Genomic DNA, 20,473 nt, shown 5'->3' on the forward strand with positions numbered 1-20,473 from the left:
AGAAAATAAACACCCCTTTGTGCTTGTTCCCTAGTTAAGGTTGTCTCTGCATTGACAAAGTGACCTCTAGGATTTGCTGCTCATGTCCTTCTGTCCCTTGTTATCCACTTCTAAAGAAGTTTCTCTGGCTACCACACTCTGCTGTGCATATTATTATGGGCCTTTAATGGACTCCCTCAACCGTAGTCATTTCTTTTTATTTCTTTCAGTTTTTTGTTTTGTTTATTTCTTTAAAAATTAAAAAAAAAACATTTTATTGGGGACTCTTAACAGCGCTCATAAAAATCCATACATCAATTGTATCAAGCACATTTGTACATATGTTGCCATCATCATTTCCAAAACACTTTCTTTCTACTTGGGCCCTTGGAAACAGCAGTCATTTCTTAACACACAATAGATATTTTAACTAAGGGCATGGGCGGTGCTAAAGTTTTATGAAGAGCTCAGCATGGGTTTCAGCGGCATGGATGAGCATGATTCAGTTGGATTACTTTCGCCAACCATGCCAAGAGTTACGGACAGTGGTGGAGTGTGGTCTGGTAAATAACTTCCTTTATAACATATAACTTCCTTAAATTAAATGTCTTGTGAAAAAAGTTGTTTATCTTTAATGGGGCTTGAGGTTATTTATATCTTAAAAACATCCGATTTACTCTAACATTGAATATTATATGTAAAGAATATGTATTAAATGTTGTGCTAGACAGGGTTCTCTAGAGAGACAAAACCAGATTGCTAGTAATTTTCTATATATATTTATAAAGATAGATATATAACACAAGAAATGAACTATTAAATTATATACAGATAGATAGATATATGACATAAGAAATGAACAGTTAAATTATAAAGCAATACAAATGACTCAGTGCAACTCACTCCCCTGAGAGTGTTGGTAGACACTAGCAGTCCTTTAAGTCTTGAGGGCTGCCAGTTCCACCTCTGTAGAGCTGGGCTGTATATCCCCAGGCAGCAAACAGCAAGACAGGTCACTAACTGTCACCAACTTTCGGTCCCCAGCTCTAGAGATGTACATTCCAATCATGTGGGCTTAAAGGGACCTCAACTTACAGTGACACAGTCCACTGGCTATGCGTCCCACAGGTAGTGTAGCCTCTAAATTGAGGCACAGAACAAGCATGGCAGCCACACACTGGTCCATTGATCAAAGAGGAAGAGACAAGAAAGGCGAGACTCACCGAGCCACTTATCTCTCCGGCCTTCAATTAATCTCACTTGAGTTTATCAGCCAGGCTGGCACAATAAACTATCGCAATCCACCCCTTGGCAACCTTTCCAGACATTGATGAAAACACACTTATACTTATCATCAATCATCTATCATATATGTAAATAAAAACACACTAAGTCCAATTGTATCTGATATATCATACCTGAACAAAGGAAAGATATGCAATAAACACATAAAAAGAAAATACATTGACAATTACAAACCTCGCTTTTGCAATTGATCATGTGGTCGTAATTGATAGGTAGAACTACCTTCTACTACTACCAATTCTGTGTTACCTTTGCTCTCAGCAAGCACCTCAGCTGGTTGCAGTTTTTTTGCCTGGTGGAGTGACCCAGGCCTTCATTCCTGAGGGGTCTGGGTCATTATAAGTCCTGTCAGGATTGGGTTGCTATAATTTACCATTTACTTTAATTACAGGGCATCGTAACACTAAGAGTCAGCCTATGGGATCTCCTGGATTCCAGACATATTCTTCTTTACCTCCATTATGTAGTACCAGTCCAATTTCTCCTTGGTAATCAGGATCCATCACAACACTTAGTACAGTTACACCCCTTCCTGACCTGTTGATCCAAAGGCCTGAGAAGGCCAAAGTGGCCAGGGGACATTATAAGCTGCCAGTTCATGCTGTGTTTCCAGGTGGGAGAGTGCCTTCCCTCGGGACCAGGACCTCCAGGCCTGAGGAACACAGGGTTGCTGGGACAGGAAGCAAAAATGCTGCAAGTGGATCACTAGGAATAATAGTGAGTGGTGCCATTCCAGCTTCCACCATTTGGTTCCTGGACCCATGAATTCTGGATATTGGAGACACAGCACCATATATTGACCGCTGGTTTAGAACATGTACTAAGATTGACTTAGTACATTAATATCTTACTTGATCTATTAAGATATATATTATTCTGGCAGACCTGTGATTTACATTGTCAGTGAACATTATTATAAATTTTGCCTGATGACCAACCCCATTGTTTGTGTAAATAGCTTCCAGTCATGTAAAGATTAATTCTGTACAGGTAAATAACTCAGTTATTGTAATGTGCAGCTAGGCTATACTGGTCCAATATCCATCCCTCAAGAATGACTTAAAAATTGGTATTAGGCTCTAATCAATGACACTATTAATGGAAGAGTCTTAAGCTCCAAGGTTATGATTAATAAGATTCTCCACCATTAATTCACAAAGATGTCTCTAAGGGGAACCAAAGGCAGATTAAAAAAACAATCTCATTCCTCTTCAATTCTTATTTCCTAGCATAGTAAATCATATGACTGCATGATTCAAAATGGCCTGTGCAAATCCATTTTTAATGACTTCTAATTTTCCAAGACTCATATTTTGTATATACCACATCATGATTAATGGATGTTTCAATGGTTTCTTCTCAGTTTGAGTTATGCCATATTACCCAAGGAAGGTCATGAAAAGACTTGCTTCATCTCAATCAGTGGTTCTCAACCTTCCTAATGTCGTGACCCTTAAAACAGTCCCTGATGTTGTGCTGACCCACCCCAACCATAAAATGAATTTCATTGCTACTTCATGACTGTAATTTTGCTAGTTATGAATTGGGCAACCCTTGTGAAAGGGTGGTTCAATCCCCGTGAAAGGGTCACTCAACCCCCAAAGGGGTCATGACCCACAGGTTGAGAACTGCTGACAAGATCATTAAGGTCAACTCTACTTAGAATATTGGAAGTGACCTGTCAGAAGAATAAACCATATCCAACTTGGAGGAAGAACAGCCAGAATACTCCTAAGACGTGAGGATGGTAAGCCTTAGTCTCACGTATCTAGACATGTCATCAGGAGAGTCCTGTTACTGGAAAAGGTTATCACACTAGGTAAAATGGAGGATTGAAAAAGAGGAAGGTCCTGCATAACAGTGGCTGTCACATGGGCTCAAACACAAGGGCAGGGGTGGCACAGAAATGACCAGTGTTTTGTACACAGGGTGACTATGAGTTGGCGCCAACTTGAGGATCTCTGAGGACCTATCTTTTGAGGTGGCAACTCTTCCCTCATCCTAGTTTGAGTGTCGTCCTACCTGAGGGATCATCTTCTGGCACTGCATCAGATGATGATCTGCTGCTATTCATATTTTCAGTAGCTAATGTTTCAGAGGCGGTCTGCCTCTCAACCTTAGTCTGTGTGAGTCTGAAAACTCTGAAGCCTGACTACCATGTTTGGGATTTGAAAAAGCAGCTGGCATAGTTTCCAGCATGACACAGACCACCACATTCTGACCAACTGACAGATGAACAGTGACATCCACTCTGATTGTGTATAGACCCAAAAGACTTGAAAGCAGATCCTCATAGAGGGATGGGGATACCATTGTTCATTTCAGAAATGTCAGCAATAACCAAACAGCTCCAATAAGATAAATGTTCAACAGATGAACATACAAACAAAATGTAAATACAAGTACTGCTGTGCCAGTAGAAGAAATGAAATCTGGATACAATAAGGGCAGAGCTTGAAGACATGCTGAATGAAACAAGCCAATCACAAAAGGACACATATTGTATGACTTCACGTATATAAAAAGACAAGAAAAGGCAAATGTTTAGATATCAAAGTTTATTAATAGTTACTAGGGTCAGGATAGAGAAAGTGCGGGGTGGAGGGAAGGGGTGAGGGAAAAACTACATGGATCATGGAATGTTAGCTTGCAAGCAGATTCTTGTAATTGCTGTCAATAGGCTAAAACCTGGAAATAATAAACAGGCAAACGTTGTGTGATGGAGATACAAGGGGGCTTCAAGAAGTTGGTGGGAAACTTCCATTATTTTCAATTTTATTTGCAGTCATCGCTGGGGCTAATTTTTGCTGCTGATTTGTTTGCTGGCCTGTTCTTGCACCTGCCTGACCAGGACCAAGGCCTTCCTGAAAGCTGGAATGACATGGTCCACTGGGGTGACCAGTGTTCCCCAGGCCCCATGCTCACTCAAAAGCAGAGCTGCCAACACCTGTAGTTGCCCAGGAGCCAGCAAAGGCCCCCCACACTCCCTATCCCCAAAAATCCACACCCCCTTGCAGCCAGCCCCACCTTGCAGGAATGAGAGGTAATTGGGAAGCATGGCTACGGTAGGATCTTTGTTCTCAATTTTCTCCAGGTCGCAATCCGGCTGCTTCGTCATTTGGGAAAGCTTGCTGCAACATGGAGGGAAAAGACCCAGCCAGTCAACTTAGCAAGCTATTCCTGGGGCCCTTGCTCAGGTAAGCAACACAAATGCCTGCATAAGATGCCCACATCCTGCCTCCTGATCCACATCCTGGTCTCCAAGCTGGACTCCATCATCTTCCCAACCCTAAAACTGTCCCCTCGGTCTGATCTGTTCCGATGCCCACATCACAAAGTTGAGTGTCAGCTTCATTCTTTCACCCTATATGCTACCAAATCCTGCCAGCACCTCCCACCATCTGCCCCCAACCCAAAATGGCCCCAGTATCTCCCATCAGCCCCCACTCCATTCCCTTGGCCATGGCCACACCACATTCTTGAACTATCCCAACAACTTCTTACCTGCTCTGGCTGCATCCACACCTGCACCCTTTTCTAAGTCCCTCTACCAGGCTCCACACTGAAGCCCCAGTGACGTACCTAATATTGCCCTGACCACGTCACTGCTCCACTCAACTCCCTACAAAGGTTCTCTTTCCTCATCAGGAAGCCTGATATGAGTTATTGGAGCCCGGTTAGCACCAGGACCTGGCTGGCCTGTGTACAGCTCCTTCTTCTTGTCCTTTCAAATGCCTGTGCCCCTGAGGCATTTGAAAGGGAGGACAGGCCCCAGCAATGTTCCTGCACCTTCATCCTCAGCTGTAGGGCCCCATGACCTTGATTTCCACTCAGCCCAGCATCATTAGGATGTGTGTGCACACCTCTGGGTCTCTCGGAAGCACAGATCACAGCAGCAGCCACAGACTGCACGCCAGACCTGCACTGAGTCACTTAACCCTCAATGCAAACATCAGGCTCACGTTAAAGACCAACCACTAGAGGCCCAAGGAGGCTCAAAGACTTTCCCAAGGAAATCAGCTAATGAATAGAAGACTAGAATTTGATCTGTAGCTGTAGAATTCTCACTGTAGGGACCTGTCAGCCTACACAGACATGTTGGAGGGCTTTGGTCTCTACACAGGAGCTGGCATCTTGAAAGTACAGTGTGAACCTTCACGGAATGAACAAGAGCAGGTCTCTGTACATGAATCACCCTCCAGACTCAGGCAGGGACTGGAGCAGAACTTCCCCCTGGCCAGGGGCCTGTAGGGATTCCCATGTGGCTTGGCTTTCCTAGACCCGCTAGATTGGGAGGTGGAGAATTAAGACTACAGTAAAGAGCAGGCATCCTGGTAGTCTGGTGGGTTGCATGCTGGGCTTCTAACCAAAGAGCCATCAGCTGGAAACCACTGGCTGGAAAAAGATGAAGCTTTCTACTCCTTTGAAGAGTTACAGTCTGGGAAACCCTCAGAGGCAGTTTTACGCTGTCCATAGGGTCCCTGGGTCAGAATCGCTGGCAGAGAGTTTGGAGGGGAGTGCTGCCTCTTGTCATTTGAGCACCTATTCAGGGAGTGGTGTGGGGCACCAGGGCCAGTCCCTCCGTCTCTCACTGGCAGAGCCACGCTGCACCTGGATGATTTCCTTGAGCAACTCTATGGCCTCCTGGATCTGGGTCATGGCTTTGTTAAAGCTGGAACTTTTTCTAAAACCACTTATTCAAAAACAAAACAAAACCAAAAAGAAGCCCCCAAACCAAGCAACACACTCAGGGAATTTTTATTAAAATAGAGATAAAATGACTCCAGGTGGGAATACACAGTTAAAATGGAGTCTGCATACATCTAAACATAGGACAAGCTACCAGAAACTTCTTCAGAGGCAACAGAAACGGAAATTTCCCTGTAGGCAATAAGCAGGAGCAGCTCCCACACTCCCCCACACTAACAAATTTGCAGAAATGTGGATCCAGTTCAACTGCCTGGATGTCTTTTACTGGCTACTTTCTCTGCATGAAAAGCAATTAATTATTGAGGGCAATTTTCTCCTGTTCCTCTTAAAGAAACCTTCTCTCCAGCTGGCTGTCCTCCACGAGGAACGTTTTCCTCCAGCTTCTTTCTACTGCTAAACACAAACAAACGGTTTGGTAAAAATTAAAGAAACAACAGGCACAATTTTTGAAGACTGGATGTGGGACCGGGAGATCTTCCTTACTGAAGGGGTCTTGCCCTTCTATGGAGACCTATACACTTTCCCAAAGAAAGACTAGCCTTCACTTTGGCTGAGTTCCTGCTCACTGAACCCCATCTTTGTACAGCTGTGCCCATCTCTTTCTCCTTTCACTTGCCACCTTCCAGACTGTTGACTGATAGCAACCAAACTGGGTCACCTCCCTTGAGGCCCCCAGTCCTGGAAGGACTTAGCCCAGCAACCTGGGAATGCCAATCATGTCTCAGTGCGCGGTGGGTGTGCTGGAATATCACTTCAACACCCTCAAGGCTGGGTGTACTCGCCGCAGACGCCCTACTGGCTGGCAAGGAGCCAGGGTGTTTCCAGACCGGGTTCTCCCCCCAACCCGCTCCTTGAGAAAGTTACTGCACAGATGACAACACTGGGCAAACCTCAGGAGGAAGCCCTAACGTTCTGTGCACCAGCTGCAGCCACTCGCTTCCTGAATAACGTTCAGGAATACGTAGCGAGAGAAGAAAGGGACCCGGGGCTCACCTTTGAGCTGAAGATGTTCCAGGAGTCTCGGGGAGGAGGCACCAATGTATGGAGACAATGTAGGGGGGCTAGGAGAGACCTGCAAAGCGACTAATCGGGAACACTGACGCCCCAAACCAGTCTGGGATCCCCCTTTCTCAAACAGGGATTCTCACAAGGAATCCCAACTAATCCCCAAACAGGGGGATGGGACCAGTCTCTCGGACAGCCCCCAGCCAGGCTGCTGTGTGCAGCAGGGTCACCCCAACTGGTCACCAACGCAACCCCAACGTGGGCTCGCTGACTACACAGAGCTCAGGATGCAGGCGCTTCTCTGGCTCCATACTCCGTGCACAGCAAGTAGGTTCCGTGCACAGCAAGTAGTTACCGCGCTATGACCCTCACTTCCGGCTAGGACACCGCCACTTCCGCCCTGTCGCAGCGTGACCTAGAATAGGAGAAGCATAGTCATGGGTGTGATTGGGAAACACATAAGTGAAAATTCAGGCAGGACTTAGACTTCATTAAGTATAGCTATTCAGGAAAATATGGATGTGGCAGAAATTAATATGGATGTGGCAGACATCAAAAACAGTAGTTCTTAGTGCTTAAATTCCCACCAACATATTTGAAAGTTTGTTCTTAATAACACTGACCATACAGGAATGAATTCAGATGAATTGGAAATGATGCAATATATAGGTCTTAGTGGGGGGGGGGGAACCCACCAGATTCTTATCCTGACAAACGGCTAGATTATTATCAGATGTATGATCAAAGTCACATACCCCATACAGCACTGAGGTAAAAGCACCAACCTATCTGTGACATTGAGTATCCACATGGTAAAAGGTGACACCTGAGTCACTGTGATAGTGGGTCAAGATGTCATTCTCTTACAACCAGAATCTCACAGCTGTGCTCAGGGCCACATAAAACAATTAACAATACACTTCTACCATATCGACACAGTTGTATACAAAACAAACTGAATATGTTCTTCAGCTCTTGGATACTCCAGTACATTTTAACTTCCATATGGTGCTTCTACATGTCTGAGACTGAGAAAATCAACCACTACATCACCTGTCTAGTTTTGGACTATTGTCTATAAGGACACTACTTGCTGTGGTAAAGATGAAACATGTTCTATAAAATGTAAAAAACAAAAGCCCAAGGAGCTGTTACTCTGCTCTCTATGGTTCTATGAGTCAGAATTCACACAACAACTCTGACTTTATTGTTCTTTTAAATGCATTTTCTTATTACATATAAGTAAAACCTTAGAGTTTTGTGTATTTGCAAACCGGAGGGAAAAACGAGATACATCACTTCAACCATGGTGCTTGGCAAAGTATAGGGGCAGCAAACAAGAGGAAACTTTTTAGATTGATAAAGGTGAGACAACGGGCTCAAATATAAGAACAATTATGAGGACGGTTTAAGGCAAGCCAGTGTTTCTCCCTGTGGTAATAGGGTCACTACTATTTGGAACTAACTTAGTGACACCTAACAACAACCTCTCTTGTACAGGGACTGTATGTACAATAAGTACTGAAATGTTAGAGTGTTTCTTTTTTAAATAAGCAGTAAAGTAATAATCGTTCCAGAATCTTGTTGAAAATATATAATCATGTTTTTTTAAGGGTAGAATTAATATTTTATTTTCATTTACAATCAGATGGTAATTGATTGTTCCTTTTTTAAATACAAAAAGATTTACACAGCTGATGGCTAGTTACATTTTCAGGAAACATAATTAACTCATTAATGGTAGCTTCAAGTTTTTCCTTATTAGCACCAGAAAATTCACCCACCTTTATACAACTGAAATGCTGGCATACATTTGACTTCACACTCAGAAGCGACGTCCTAGCAGTCATCCTCATCAACTTCAAGGCAGGCCGCATTGCCAGACTTTGCACACAGGGAATGACAGAAAGGCCCCCACTATGAGGCTGAGAAGTGAATCACACCAAGCTTCTCTCCAGCACTGTTCAGGACAGCCTGAGAATCCTCCTTGCTATCACTCTGCTTCACCATTTTGACCACTGGGCTTTGTTGAGTGACCGGGGTCACAAGAGGAACAAAACAGGACAAGGCACTGGACTGAGCTTCTCATATATATCTTAATAGAGAATACATGCTGATGATTATCAGACAATATCTACAAGATACAAATTATTATGAGAGGCAGAGGGTTGCATGAACAAATCTCAAATTCCCTTAGGATATTTTTCCAACCTTGGGCCTCTACTCAAGCACTCCTTCAATGCATGAATAATTTCTTTAATTAAATTGGAACTCTGCGATGCTCACCCTCCCGACACAACTGCTGAAGCCAAAGCAGGTGAACAAGCAAATGTGGTGAAGATAGCTGATAGTGCCCGGCTGTCAAAAGAGATAGTGTCTGGGGTCTTAAAGGCTTGAAGATAAACAAGCGGCCATCTAGCTCAGAAGCAACAAAGCCCACATGGTAGAACACACCAGGCTGTGTGATCACATGGTCCTGAAGGGATCAGTTATCAGGCATCAAAGAACAAAAAAATCATATCATTGGCTGCACACCTCCATGATATGATCGCCGAAGACAAACGGGTGCATGAGCAAATGTGGCGAAGAAAGCTGATGGTGCCAGGCTATCAAAAGAGATAGTGTCTGGGGTCTTAAAGGCTTGAAGGTGAACAAGTGGCCATCTTGCTCAGAAGCAACAAATTCCACATGGAAGAAGCACACCAGCCTGTGCTATCACGAGGTGCCAAAGGGATCAGGTATAAGGCATCATGCAAAAAAAAAAAAATGTGTACCTGCAAGATGAAACAATAGTGAAGGACAATATGCAATACATGTCGATTTCTACAAGAAACCTTATTTATTATTTTAACGCATGAGAAACTTTAAAAGAACATTTTATGACTATAGAGAATATGGGGTAAACTTATAAAATGGACTCTACAATAGAATGTGTTATACAGGTGTTTTAACAATAAAGGAACATATTTGATGATTACATAACTCTATTGGTTTAGGAGAGTAATTAGATCATACATCAGAACAGTTTATCTTTACATTTGTGGAAATGGGATCGATTGAGTTAGAGAGCGCCTATCTCTGACTTTGAGTTCATATTTCAACTTCACTAAGTGGGATTATTACCAGGGATACAATAATGTAACCGACCACATAAATAGGACAAATAATATGATATGGTGAAGACCCATATCATATTAATAGATGCATAAAAGGCATTTGACAACATCTATCACCTATTCCTGATAAAAGCCCTCAATAACATAGAAATAGAAAGGAGAGACCTCAACACATGAAATATATTAAAGGAAACACATTCTGTGTAGGACAATTAGTTGACTGGAACATGCTCAAAATAGACACTTGTTCACATAGAAAGGTTTCATAAAAAGAGAAATACAGAACCCACAGATTGGGGGGAAATAAATTTTAGCGGTGAGGAGAGGGAGAGAGCAGGGGAGAAGAAAGCAAATGGACAACTGTGCTATTTTCAGGAATTCCCATCTTGATGATCACCTGATCATACACAGGGTGCAGAGCCTGAAATCAGCGTCTGAGTTTCAGAGGCGTCCAGGTGAAAAGCAGGAGAGACGTGGTCAGGTGGAGCAGATGGCAGCAGATGCTGTCAACTGTGTGTCTCTGTGGCCCTAGCTGCTGGGGTGTCTCTTGGGGAAATTCCCACTTGGGAAGCCTGCCTTCTACCCACCACTTTTCTTTTTTTTCTTCCACCACTTTTCTTTCAGTTGGTCTTTGTGCCTGGGCTTGTGTGGTGTTGTGATTCAAATGCAAACGCTTTTCAAATGCAAGCAGGGCCATCCAAAGTGATCAGGTTTCAGCAGGGCTTCCAGACTAAGAAGAAACTACTAAGAATGAATTCTTTGCCATTCCAGGCCCAGAACCTCACCTGCGGGCCCCTCCCTCCACGACATCCTCATTATCTCCAGGCTCCGCCCCTTTGCGCAGACACCACCCCACCACCTCCCCAGGTGACACAATTTCCTGCTGAACCCACTTCCTCTGAGTGAGAAGGATCCGAGAGGAGAAGGCGACCCACGAGTTTCTGCAGGTGAGTGAGTTTCTGTGCTGACCCCAGGCGCGGAATCCCCCGCAGGCCTGGAGTCCCCAACTGTGTCCGGGTTCCCTTGGACATTACACTTCCTGCACCCTGTCCGACAGCGTTCCATGTCGCCGCGACGCCCTGGGGACATTTCCAGTTAAATCCTTCTTGAATTGGTTGCAGGCTTCTGCCTTCGGGCGCGGGAATACTCTGATGGCTTTTCCTGCTCAGAGCTCCTCCTGCATCCTCACCCCTCCCTCCAGAAAGGCGCGATTGCGGGTGAGTTTTTTTCCTGGGGCCTGTCCCTTAGTGTCAGGTCGTGGGCAGTAGAGCATGGGGACCCCAGAGTGGCCTTTACTGAAAGCAGAGGCCAGCCTTGCAGTCATCGGGCCACCCCACTGCTGACTGAGGTCTGTATTAGAGCTTAACTTCTCAGCACCTTGTTTTGCAAAAGGGTACCAGAGCAGTGACAGCCCCAAATCCCCACACAGATTAGGTCCTTGCATAGATTGCAGAGCCCCACATGGAGTGAGCCTCCATTGAATGGTTTCTGCCCAGGAACCAAGGTAGTAGGTAATCTGGTCCTCAGGCTTTGCAGGGTGGCTTAGCTTCAACTCTGCAGGCAGCCCATGGAGAAGCAGTCTCTCTTGGAGGTTTGCCTGAGTGTGTGTCCTTGATAGAGGTCACCAAACTGGAGACAGTCCTTCCAGGGGACTCCTAGGCAGGAGCCATGTCCTATCAGCCTTGCCCTGACTGCATTGGTCAGGAGGCCCTGGACCCATCTTGTAAGCCCGCTATCTAAGGATGGAATGTCTGCCATTGAGATGCATGCTTTTGTGGGTTTCCTTTGCCCTGCCCCTCCCCCACACCCTCTTTAGCTCACATCTCAGTTGTGAACCTTGGAAGCCATTTCCACCTCCTGTTGGTGGCTTCCTTCATTCAGGTGATGTGTTTGTGTCCTTGTGCTGTCTTTGCCTCATAAGATTTAATAGATGTTCTCTTTAAACTATATTTAAAACAGGGTCTCCTTTTTACTCTACTGCATGTTCTTAACCATTTCTGCCCATCAAAAGCTAGTTTGTGCTCTGATTTAGAGCAAAAGGAACTCCAATCTCAAATATAATTTATGGAGAACATTTATTAAGTCTTAAAACAGATGAAGAGAATAAAAAGACAAAGGAGATCATAGTGCAGTTCAGGGAAACAGTCAAGTCGGGAATCTAATGAAATAAGATTGCAACAGAGGAAACGGTCACACGTTTCTCATTGGAGGAGCTTCAATACAGCATTGTTATCAATGGGACTACAGAAGCAGGGACAGGACCGTAACTGAGCCACCTTCATTGCCAGATAGAGCATTTTACAAGATTGTTCCAAGTCCTTCTGACCCAGGCAGTCAGGGCTCAAGTGCTAAGGCATGGCTCCAGACTATAGGACCCCCTGCATTGCCTGGAGATAGGTGGATGGTGTCCACTTTCCATGTTCTGCTGCCTCTGGGCCAATTTAATCTATTTCCTTGCTTGATGATCAGAAAGAATTCAATGGAGGCTTAATCTACAGCCATCTATCCTATAGCCCTTTACTCACCGGAGTGCTAAGACTTTAATCTCTAATACAGCTCCTGAGATTTGTGCCTGCGGATGCTGGACTTTTCCACTTGGAGTGTGAAGAGTCCCAGAGGGGGATGTTTCCCCTAATAAGCCTCACCTCAGAGATTGGTTGCATTGATGGCTCATCTCTCTTTAAACTGCGCTCTTCCCCCCCTGCCGCCGCCCTCTTATGATCCTTCTTGGCTTTTAGAGCTTGCGGGCCCAGATTTAATATCCACTCATATTTTTAATAGGAAATTTTGGCTTCCTTTTACATCCTTTTGATTTGCAGGACCCAGCAATTATTTTACTTATTTTCAAGTCATTTTATGTATTAATCTGGAGAAATAATAGGTCTTCCCCTGTAGTGTTTCAGTTTTGAAAATCCACAGGGCACTTCTACTCTGTTCTGAGGGTCACTGTGAGTCAGAATTGATGTAAGTTAGTGGCACATGCGGTCAAGGTCAGCACTTTTTGGTAATTTCAGTTATTTTATTTTCACAGTCACATAGAATTGAAATCTATCATTTATCCTACTGTATACAGAAAGCGTTTTGAATTATCCTGATGTTTATTAATTAACCAGCTGAATTTAGCTTCTGTATTTTCCAGCTAATGCTTAATTGAGTTGGTCCCCATCCTCCCCAACCCCCTCTCCACACATGATTTATTTTGAAATCATTAATGGTGGACATACATCCACATCCTAATGGCTGCATACTGTGACTGAACGACCCTAAGTCTCATTACTAACCTGCTGACACTGGACTCTCTTTATTTCCATTGTTTAAGCTTGCTATTTCTGCATCGGTCCCCAGAACCACCAGATTCAAAATGTTAGTGGGCTGCTGCCCATGCCCATGTTGGATACCAACAGGAAGTTCCCTAGCTGCTCCATCCCCCTTAGTCAGCGTGTACAGTTGTGATCGGAGGAGAAAAGTATTCCCACCCGTTCGTGGTTTCTTGCTGTATAAACCAGAGTTCGAGTAGTGCGCTTGGGGCCCGATGGATTGAGTGCCAGCTGTTTCCTGGCGGCCAGCTCCAGTGAAGCTTTGCATTTGATCCTTTTCCGTGTGGCCCTGATTAATCTTCAGACCTGGATATAACAGTTTCTTGGAACCGAATTCTAAGTGTGTAATTCTTTTTATCCTTTTGATTTACTTTTTTCATATGTTAACTCTTTCTTCAATTTGTTTGCATTTGCTGTTCAAGAACTGAGTCCTACTAATAGCTCCTCCTTTGAAAACTTGTGTCATGATTATTTCTAATACAAGGCAACCTCCAGATATATAACTCTTAAATATAGTAAGGTAACATATTATTTGAAATAAGGTACCATTTTCTCTGTGCCCCACTGCATGGTAATGCTTGAATGTTCTAGCCTTTTATCCACGTGTTCTTGATCAGAGGCTTGTTTTGTCCACTGCGCTACAGTGGATTCTGTGAGTGATGCCACAGTACCTTACACTCCTCCTTGGGGTTTCTAGGCTATAATCATCTGTTACCAGATGGCCGCCTCATGGATCACAACTGCTTTCATTTCATGGAGCTGCCAGTCCTTTAACCACTGGAGCAGTGGGGCTTCTTCACGGACTAATTTGGAAAGGCCACGCTGACATGTTGTTCATTGTAGACATGGTGATTCTTAATGGGAATTATGTTTGTTTCTGATTTCATCACATTTTCAACACAATATCCATGTGCATACATAGACATGATATACACTCATCATGTTCAATTTTCCCTTTGGTTAGGTGTCATGGAGTTAGTTCCATCTCATGGCTATGTCATGTGTTATAGAGCAGAACAGTTCCATAGTGTTTCTGGAGCATCATGTTTGTGGAAGCAGATCTGTTCTTCCACAGTAATACGGGCTGTTTACCCCATCAAGCCTCAGGGGAACTGTCTAGTGCAAGCTGTTTGTGCCACCTAGAAGCATTGATTGTCCCTAGTCCCCAAAACAAACTCATTGCCACACAGTCAATTCTGACTCATAGTGTTCCTCCATAGATATCTCATATCAAAATCTATACAGAAGCAACCAGCCTCATTTTCCTTTTGCAGATGTCCTGGTGGGGTTGAACTGCCAGCCTGCGGGGTAGCAAATGAAGCCAGAATTCATTCCCGCCCCCACCCCCACCCCTCACCCCCACCCCGCCAAGGAATGAACCAAATCAAGCATATGCCATCAAACCCACACCAACTCCTGGAGACTACTCCATGTGAGTCAGAGCACAGGGATGTTGCAGAGGGGTTTCTGTGACTGGTTTCTCAAGTGCATCACCCAGGCTTTCTTCCCTGGAGACTGAGTAGACACAAACTTCCAGCCTTTCCATGAACACCTATCCATGTTAACCATATCATGCTCAGGGACATCAAAAACTAAGCAAGACATACACGCATGCATGTACACACATGTCAGAACCTATGTAACCTGGCAATCTTTCAAAGAAGGAAAATTCAAAACTATACAATGAGGTTGAGTTTCTAACTATAACATGAGAAACCACACAGTTGAATTTTTAAAATTTGCAGAACACAGAAAAATAAAGTCATTCTGTAAATTTTCAGCTATCAAATTTTTATGTGAATCGTATAGACACACGGTAACCTAACTGGTCTCTTTACCACAGCTAGAGACTAAAATTAATATCAGCTTTAGTAAATATTTATGAGAGATGTTATATGTAAATAGCTTAATATTCTTTCTGAATTATGGAAGATGAACAGGGATCCTAAAGATTTTTAAGATGTACAATATTTGAGGAATTAAAAAAGATTTATTACATTATTCTATTTAGCATAATATTGCACTGTTTTGCATAATTTATTAGGAAAAGATATGCAGTGGCTTCCAAAGGTGCATGGAAAAATTCCATTATCTTTATTCCATTTTCCCATGACCTTTTTGAAAGCCCCTTCTGCATTCATGGCAAGAAGGATTAGCTACCAATGAGCTCCTTGTATCTCAATTAGGTAATACTTGATAAATATCAGTCATTTTGCCTACCATTGGGTTCCATATGGTGACCGTATGTGGTTTCAGAGTAAAGCTATACTCGGTAAGATTTTCAATGCTAACTTCAGAAGTTGGTTGGTTTTTTCTAAGGTACTGCTACCTTGCCTTCAGTTTCTTTTTTTTTTTTTTTGGGTCCCGGCAGGGTGTTTATGTGTAGAGGTAGGTGGCAGCAGGACCGGGAAGGGGCTACAGGCAGATGACATCGTCGTCCACCTCCAGGTCAGCACGGGCGCTGCAGCCGGCTCTGGGATGCTGGGCCCCGGAGCTGGGGTCCAGACCGGGCTTCGGCTTTGGGGCAGCCGCCCCGGGTCGACCCGTGTCCATGACTCCCAGCACGGCGTCCAGCATGGAGGGGCCCAGATCCAGGTGGAAGGTCAGCAGAGGGTCGGCGGGCGCACGGAGCGGGGGCGCGGGGGGCTGCGGGGCTCGGGGCGGCCCGCCACCGTGGCCGCTCAGAAATGAGGTGTCCCTGAAGGCGTCGCCTCCGCGCCCCACATGCAGAGTGTGTCTGAAGTCGCTGAGTGGAGCAGAGATGGACAGCACGCCGCGCTCTGGCCACTTCTTGGGCTGCGGGGCCCCCAGCTGCTTCAGGACCGGCATCTTGCAGCCATCAGGAGGCAGGGCGGTCGCAACCCCGGCTCTGCAGGGAGCTCCGTGCCTTCAGTTTCTAATCTTCTGTTTGGTAGCTGAGCACTCAGTTGCTCTCACCACTCAGGGACTCCATTTAAGGACCCGCATCTTGAAGTGTGAGTGCTTGCAGTCAGAGCCCTGTGTAGCCTGATATGTCAGGAATTAGCTTCCCTTACAAATTGGTGGGCCTTTCTGGGCTGCTTTTCTTTTTCTGTAGGTCTTTCATGAGTTCCTGTAATGATACTTTATTGTATGTGGGACACGTGAACAAAGGAGCCCTTTTGTCCAGTGGGTTAAATATTGGGCTTCTGACTGCAAGGGCAGCTGTGCACACTCACCAGAAATGTGCAGAGAAGATGAGTCTGTCTGCTCCAGTAAAGATGTGCAGGCGTGGGAGTCCTACGGGGAGTTCTGCTGTGTGTGATAGCTCTGCTGTGAGTTGGACCAGATGTGGTGGCAGGGATTTATGTGTGAACAACGCCAGCCCTTGTTCTTGACCAATTATTAGTTATTTGAGGCTAAATGCAGTTTGATTCACATTTTTTGTGGACTCTTGTGAAGTGCAAAAAATAAAATATTTTTGGTGACAGTTTTGGGAATGATATATTAGTGGAGGAGAGTTTTTTTGGAACATGCTATTTTTTTTTAATCATTTACTTTGGGCTCAGACAACTCTTATCACAATCCATACATCCATCCACTCTGTCCGATGTCTCCCTTGACCCACTCTTCTGTTGTTCATCCCCCATTTGTCTTTAGTGATCTTATTGGGAAGTTGAACACACAATGGTATAAAATTTTGGAACATGCTACTTTTTTATTGATTTCAATCTTTTTGTATTTCTTCATTGAAGTCTCAATGACACACCTCTCTGACCTCCTTCATCCTTATTAAAATTTATTTGTTCAACCTGGGGTTTGACTATCCTTAAAACATAGCAAGTACATTCCTTCCTAATACCCTGTGGTCTGGTATTTTCTCCTCTAGGAACAAACTCTTTTGGACTACCCATTAGTTAATCCCATCACATCCTTCAAATCACTGTTTTCATTGAATGCAATTGATTAGACTACTAAGGGCAGATAAGGAAAACCACTTGTAAACAAAAGGGCCCCATAGGCAGGTACACAGAATGTTTTCACAGTGGAAATCAACTGAGAGAGTACCTATGTTCACCTCCCCTCTGTATTGAGGACAGATGTTTGCTCTGGGTCCTAACTAGCATAATTAATTAGCGGCATTTAAAAGGATGCTTTTCTTGTTGTTCGTTACCATCTAGTTTTCTCCAATATATTACAACACTGTGCACCCATGGTGATGTAGTGGGCTATGTGTTGGGTTGGTACCCACATGTTCAGCCATTCAAAACCACTCACTGGTTTACAGTAGATGAGGCTTTCTACTCCCTTAAAGAGTTGCAGTTTCAGAAGCGCACAGGTCCTGTTCTACTCTGCTCTCTGGGGATGCTTTGAGTCAGAATTGACTCAATGACTGTAATTTTTTTTTTTAATGTACATCAGAAAGAAAACCATGCCCTGTGACCTCCGTAGTCTGACTTCAACATGGTCAGCTTTTTTCTCTGAGACTGGAACGGTGACTTTGGGCTCTTCACATATTGGTCATAAACCTGAACGTCCTCATTTGCATTTCTTTTAATTATTGCCTCTTTTGTTTTACTTTCTTGCTGGTGCTTCTTCATGCTCCACTTATTTTTCCAGTGTGGGAAGTTCCATGAATGCTTATTGCTAATGAGCTTTTCATTTGGTGGCTGACCATGGAGCTTCCCTCTCCGGCCCATGAAGACTTGGGTGCTCTTTGACTCCTTTGCCTGTATGTTTGAGAAACTGAAATCGAACTGAGCATTTGCAAACTCATCACAGAACCTTCCCATGTTGTTAGAATTTCCTTATCATGCCAGGGTTCTCTGGCTAGTGTTTCCTAAAGTGATCATTTTATTTCTCCTACACTAGCTCACGAAATGTAAATATGTATGTGTTAATGCTTAGGCTCCACCTCTGTTGCATTTCTCATAGGAGTTATTATCATTTGACCTTGTGCTTTTGTTCTTGTTAGTTGCTGTGGAGTCATTTTCAACTCATAGCCACCTCATGTGTCCAGGGTTGAACTGTTGGTTTGGGAATGGTGTGCCCTCTCAGAACACATTGGTCTGGTTTTGTTCTGATTTGCTCAATGGTTTTTTATTTGCTCAATCAATCTAAAAATCTCTTATATGCAAGAGCCAGTTATATGGCCCTGAGGTAAGCAGTATTGTCTGAGGGGCCTGGCTTTTCCAGAACAATGAGTTCCAGATATCTGAATTGAATAGATTGTTTTCTTCATCTCCTCTTTGTACTACACAGAAGATCTAGATCATCCCTGTAACTGATGACTGACAGAATAACAAACTCTCGGCATATGAACAGAAATGTAATTGCCAGGCATTTAGTTGTACACACATGGACCTACATGCTGACCCGGTTCAACAAGTTGCCATTTGAGCAATACTGAAATTGTGATTAACGTTGGTGACTTCAGCTCTATCCCATTGGGAGCAACATCTGCTTAAAAGTGACAAAAGGACTAAATGAGCCAATGTGGCCAAATCTTTTTGGAAATTGCCTCAGAATCGTGGTTGCTGGATAAATGCAGTGTTTGATCATGAACATGTTGTATGAAAGGGGCCCTAGTGGTTCACTGGTTTAATCGATGGGCCACTGGCCAGACCCTCTGTGGCTCCAGCATTCCAGGCCCATCAAGGGAGGACAAGGAGGCTGCGTGGGCCCGTGAAGATTTACAGACTTGGAGACACTAGCGAGCAGTTCCACTCCCTGTTTTATGGTCAAAATGAGTTAAAATGTACTTGACAGCAGTCCATTTGGTTCATCATGAAGGAATGGGAAGGCTTTAAAACATGGCACCTGATGCACTGCTGTGGATGAGATTTTGAAAGGCTTATTGGATCGACATAAGCTTACATTGTTGTAGCAGAATTTTGGAGTGACTGTGACAGCTCATGTGACTTTATGTCATAGCTAGTTGGCCATGCTGTGAAATCTTAGCATAAAGTGCAACCTTTTCTATGTTGTTGTTAGGGGGCTTCGTGTCCATTCCAGCCCCTAAAGCCCTCTATGTAACAGCGTGACACACTGCCCTGTCCTGCACCATCCTCACATGTTCCCACGATGGAGCCATTGCGACAGCCCCTGTGTCGATCCATGTTGGCGAAGGCCTTTCTCTTCTTTGCTTCTCTCTCCCTTACCAAGCACCATGTCCTTCTCCAGGTACTGGTGTCTCCTCAAAAAATGTGGGAACAAAAGGATGACAAGTCATGGAGGCCAGTCCCACAGCTGAGAGAATGCTAGTGGTCATCATGTTCAGCTAGTCGACCTTCCATGAGCTGCAAATGTGAACAAATCTTTAAAAATCTAAAATGTCAAAAACATCTCAAAACCTGGTGTAAAAGTACTAGGATCCTAACACAGTTTAACAGTCAAATGCACTGAAGTTCATTCAAATTATATGAAAATTGGAATCTAACTACATCTTCCCAATCAGCAAACAGGACATGCTATTATGATACTGAACATATTGTGCTCTTTTTTCAATATATCCTATGAGCTTAGTGTATATTTATGTAAGTATCCAGTATTCTTTTAGGGGAGCAGTCCATAATAATTACGTGACAGTAACTTTGTCTCAGAGTGGGAAAATTTTCAAGATATCTACATATATTCTTCTTTTAAAAAATTCTTTTATTAGGGGTTCATTACAACTCTTATCACAATTTATACATACATCAATTGTGTAAAGCACATTTGTACATTCATTGCCCTCATAAATCTCAAAGCATTTGCACTCCACTTAAGCCCCTGACATCAGCTCCTCATTTTTCCCTCTCCCTTCTCACTACCCCCTCCCTCATGAACCCTTGAGAATTTATAAATTATTATTTTATCATATCTTATACTGTCCAAAATGTCCCTTCACCCACTTTTCTGTTGTCAATCCCCCAGGGAGGAGGTTATATGTAGATCCTTGTAATCAGTTTGCTCTTTCTACCCCACCCTCCCTCCATCCTCCTGGTATCGCCACTCTCACCACTGGACCTGAATGGATCATCCACCTTGGATTCCCTGTTTCCAGTTCCTATCTGTACCAGTGTACAGAGGGTATTTATATTC

General features: G+C 44.0%; 1 protein-coding gene and 1 pseudogene across 1 annotated transcript; both read right to left on the reverse strand.

Moving 5' to 3' along the window:
* Positions 1-2,393: 2,393 nt before the first annotated feature.
* On the reverse strand, positions 2,394-9,009 carry LOC142443195 (thioredoxin pseudogene; annotated as a pseudogene).
* Positions 9,010-15,847: 6,838 nt separating this feature from the next.
* Positions 15,848-16,261, reverse strand: LOC142443318 (cdc42 effector protein 5-like). Its single transcript, XM_075544763.1, has one exon. The coding sequence runs from the start codon at positions 16,259-16,261 to the stop codon at positions 15,848-15,850; it is 414 nt and encodes a 137-aa protein (XP_075400878.1).
* Between the last annotated feature and the right edge of the window lie 4,212 nt (positions 16,262-20,473).

This window comes from Tenrec ecaudatus, chromosome 3, assembly GCF_050624435.1.
Source record: "Tenrec ecaudatus isolate mTenEca1 chromosome 3, mTenEca1.hap1, whole genome shotgun sequence".
In the NCBI taxonomy this organism is placed as follows: Eukaryota; Metazoa; Chordata; class Mammalia; order Afrosoricida; family Tenrecidae; genus Tenrec; species Tenrec ecaudatus.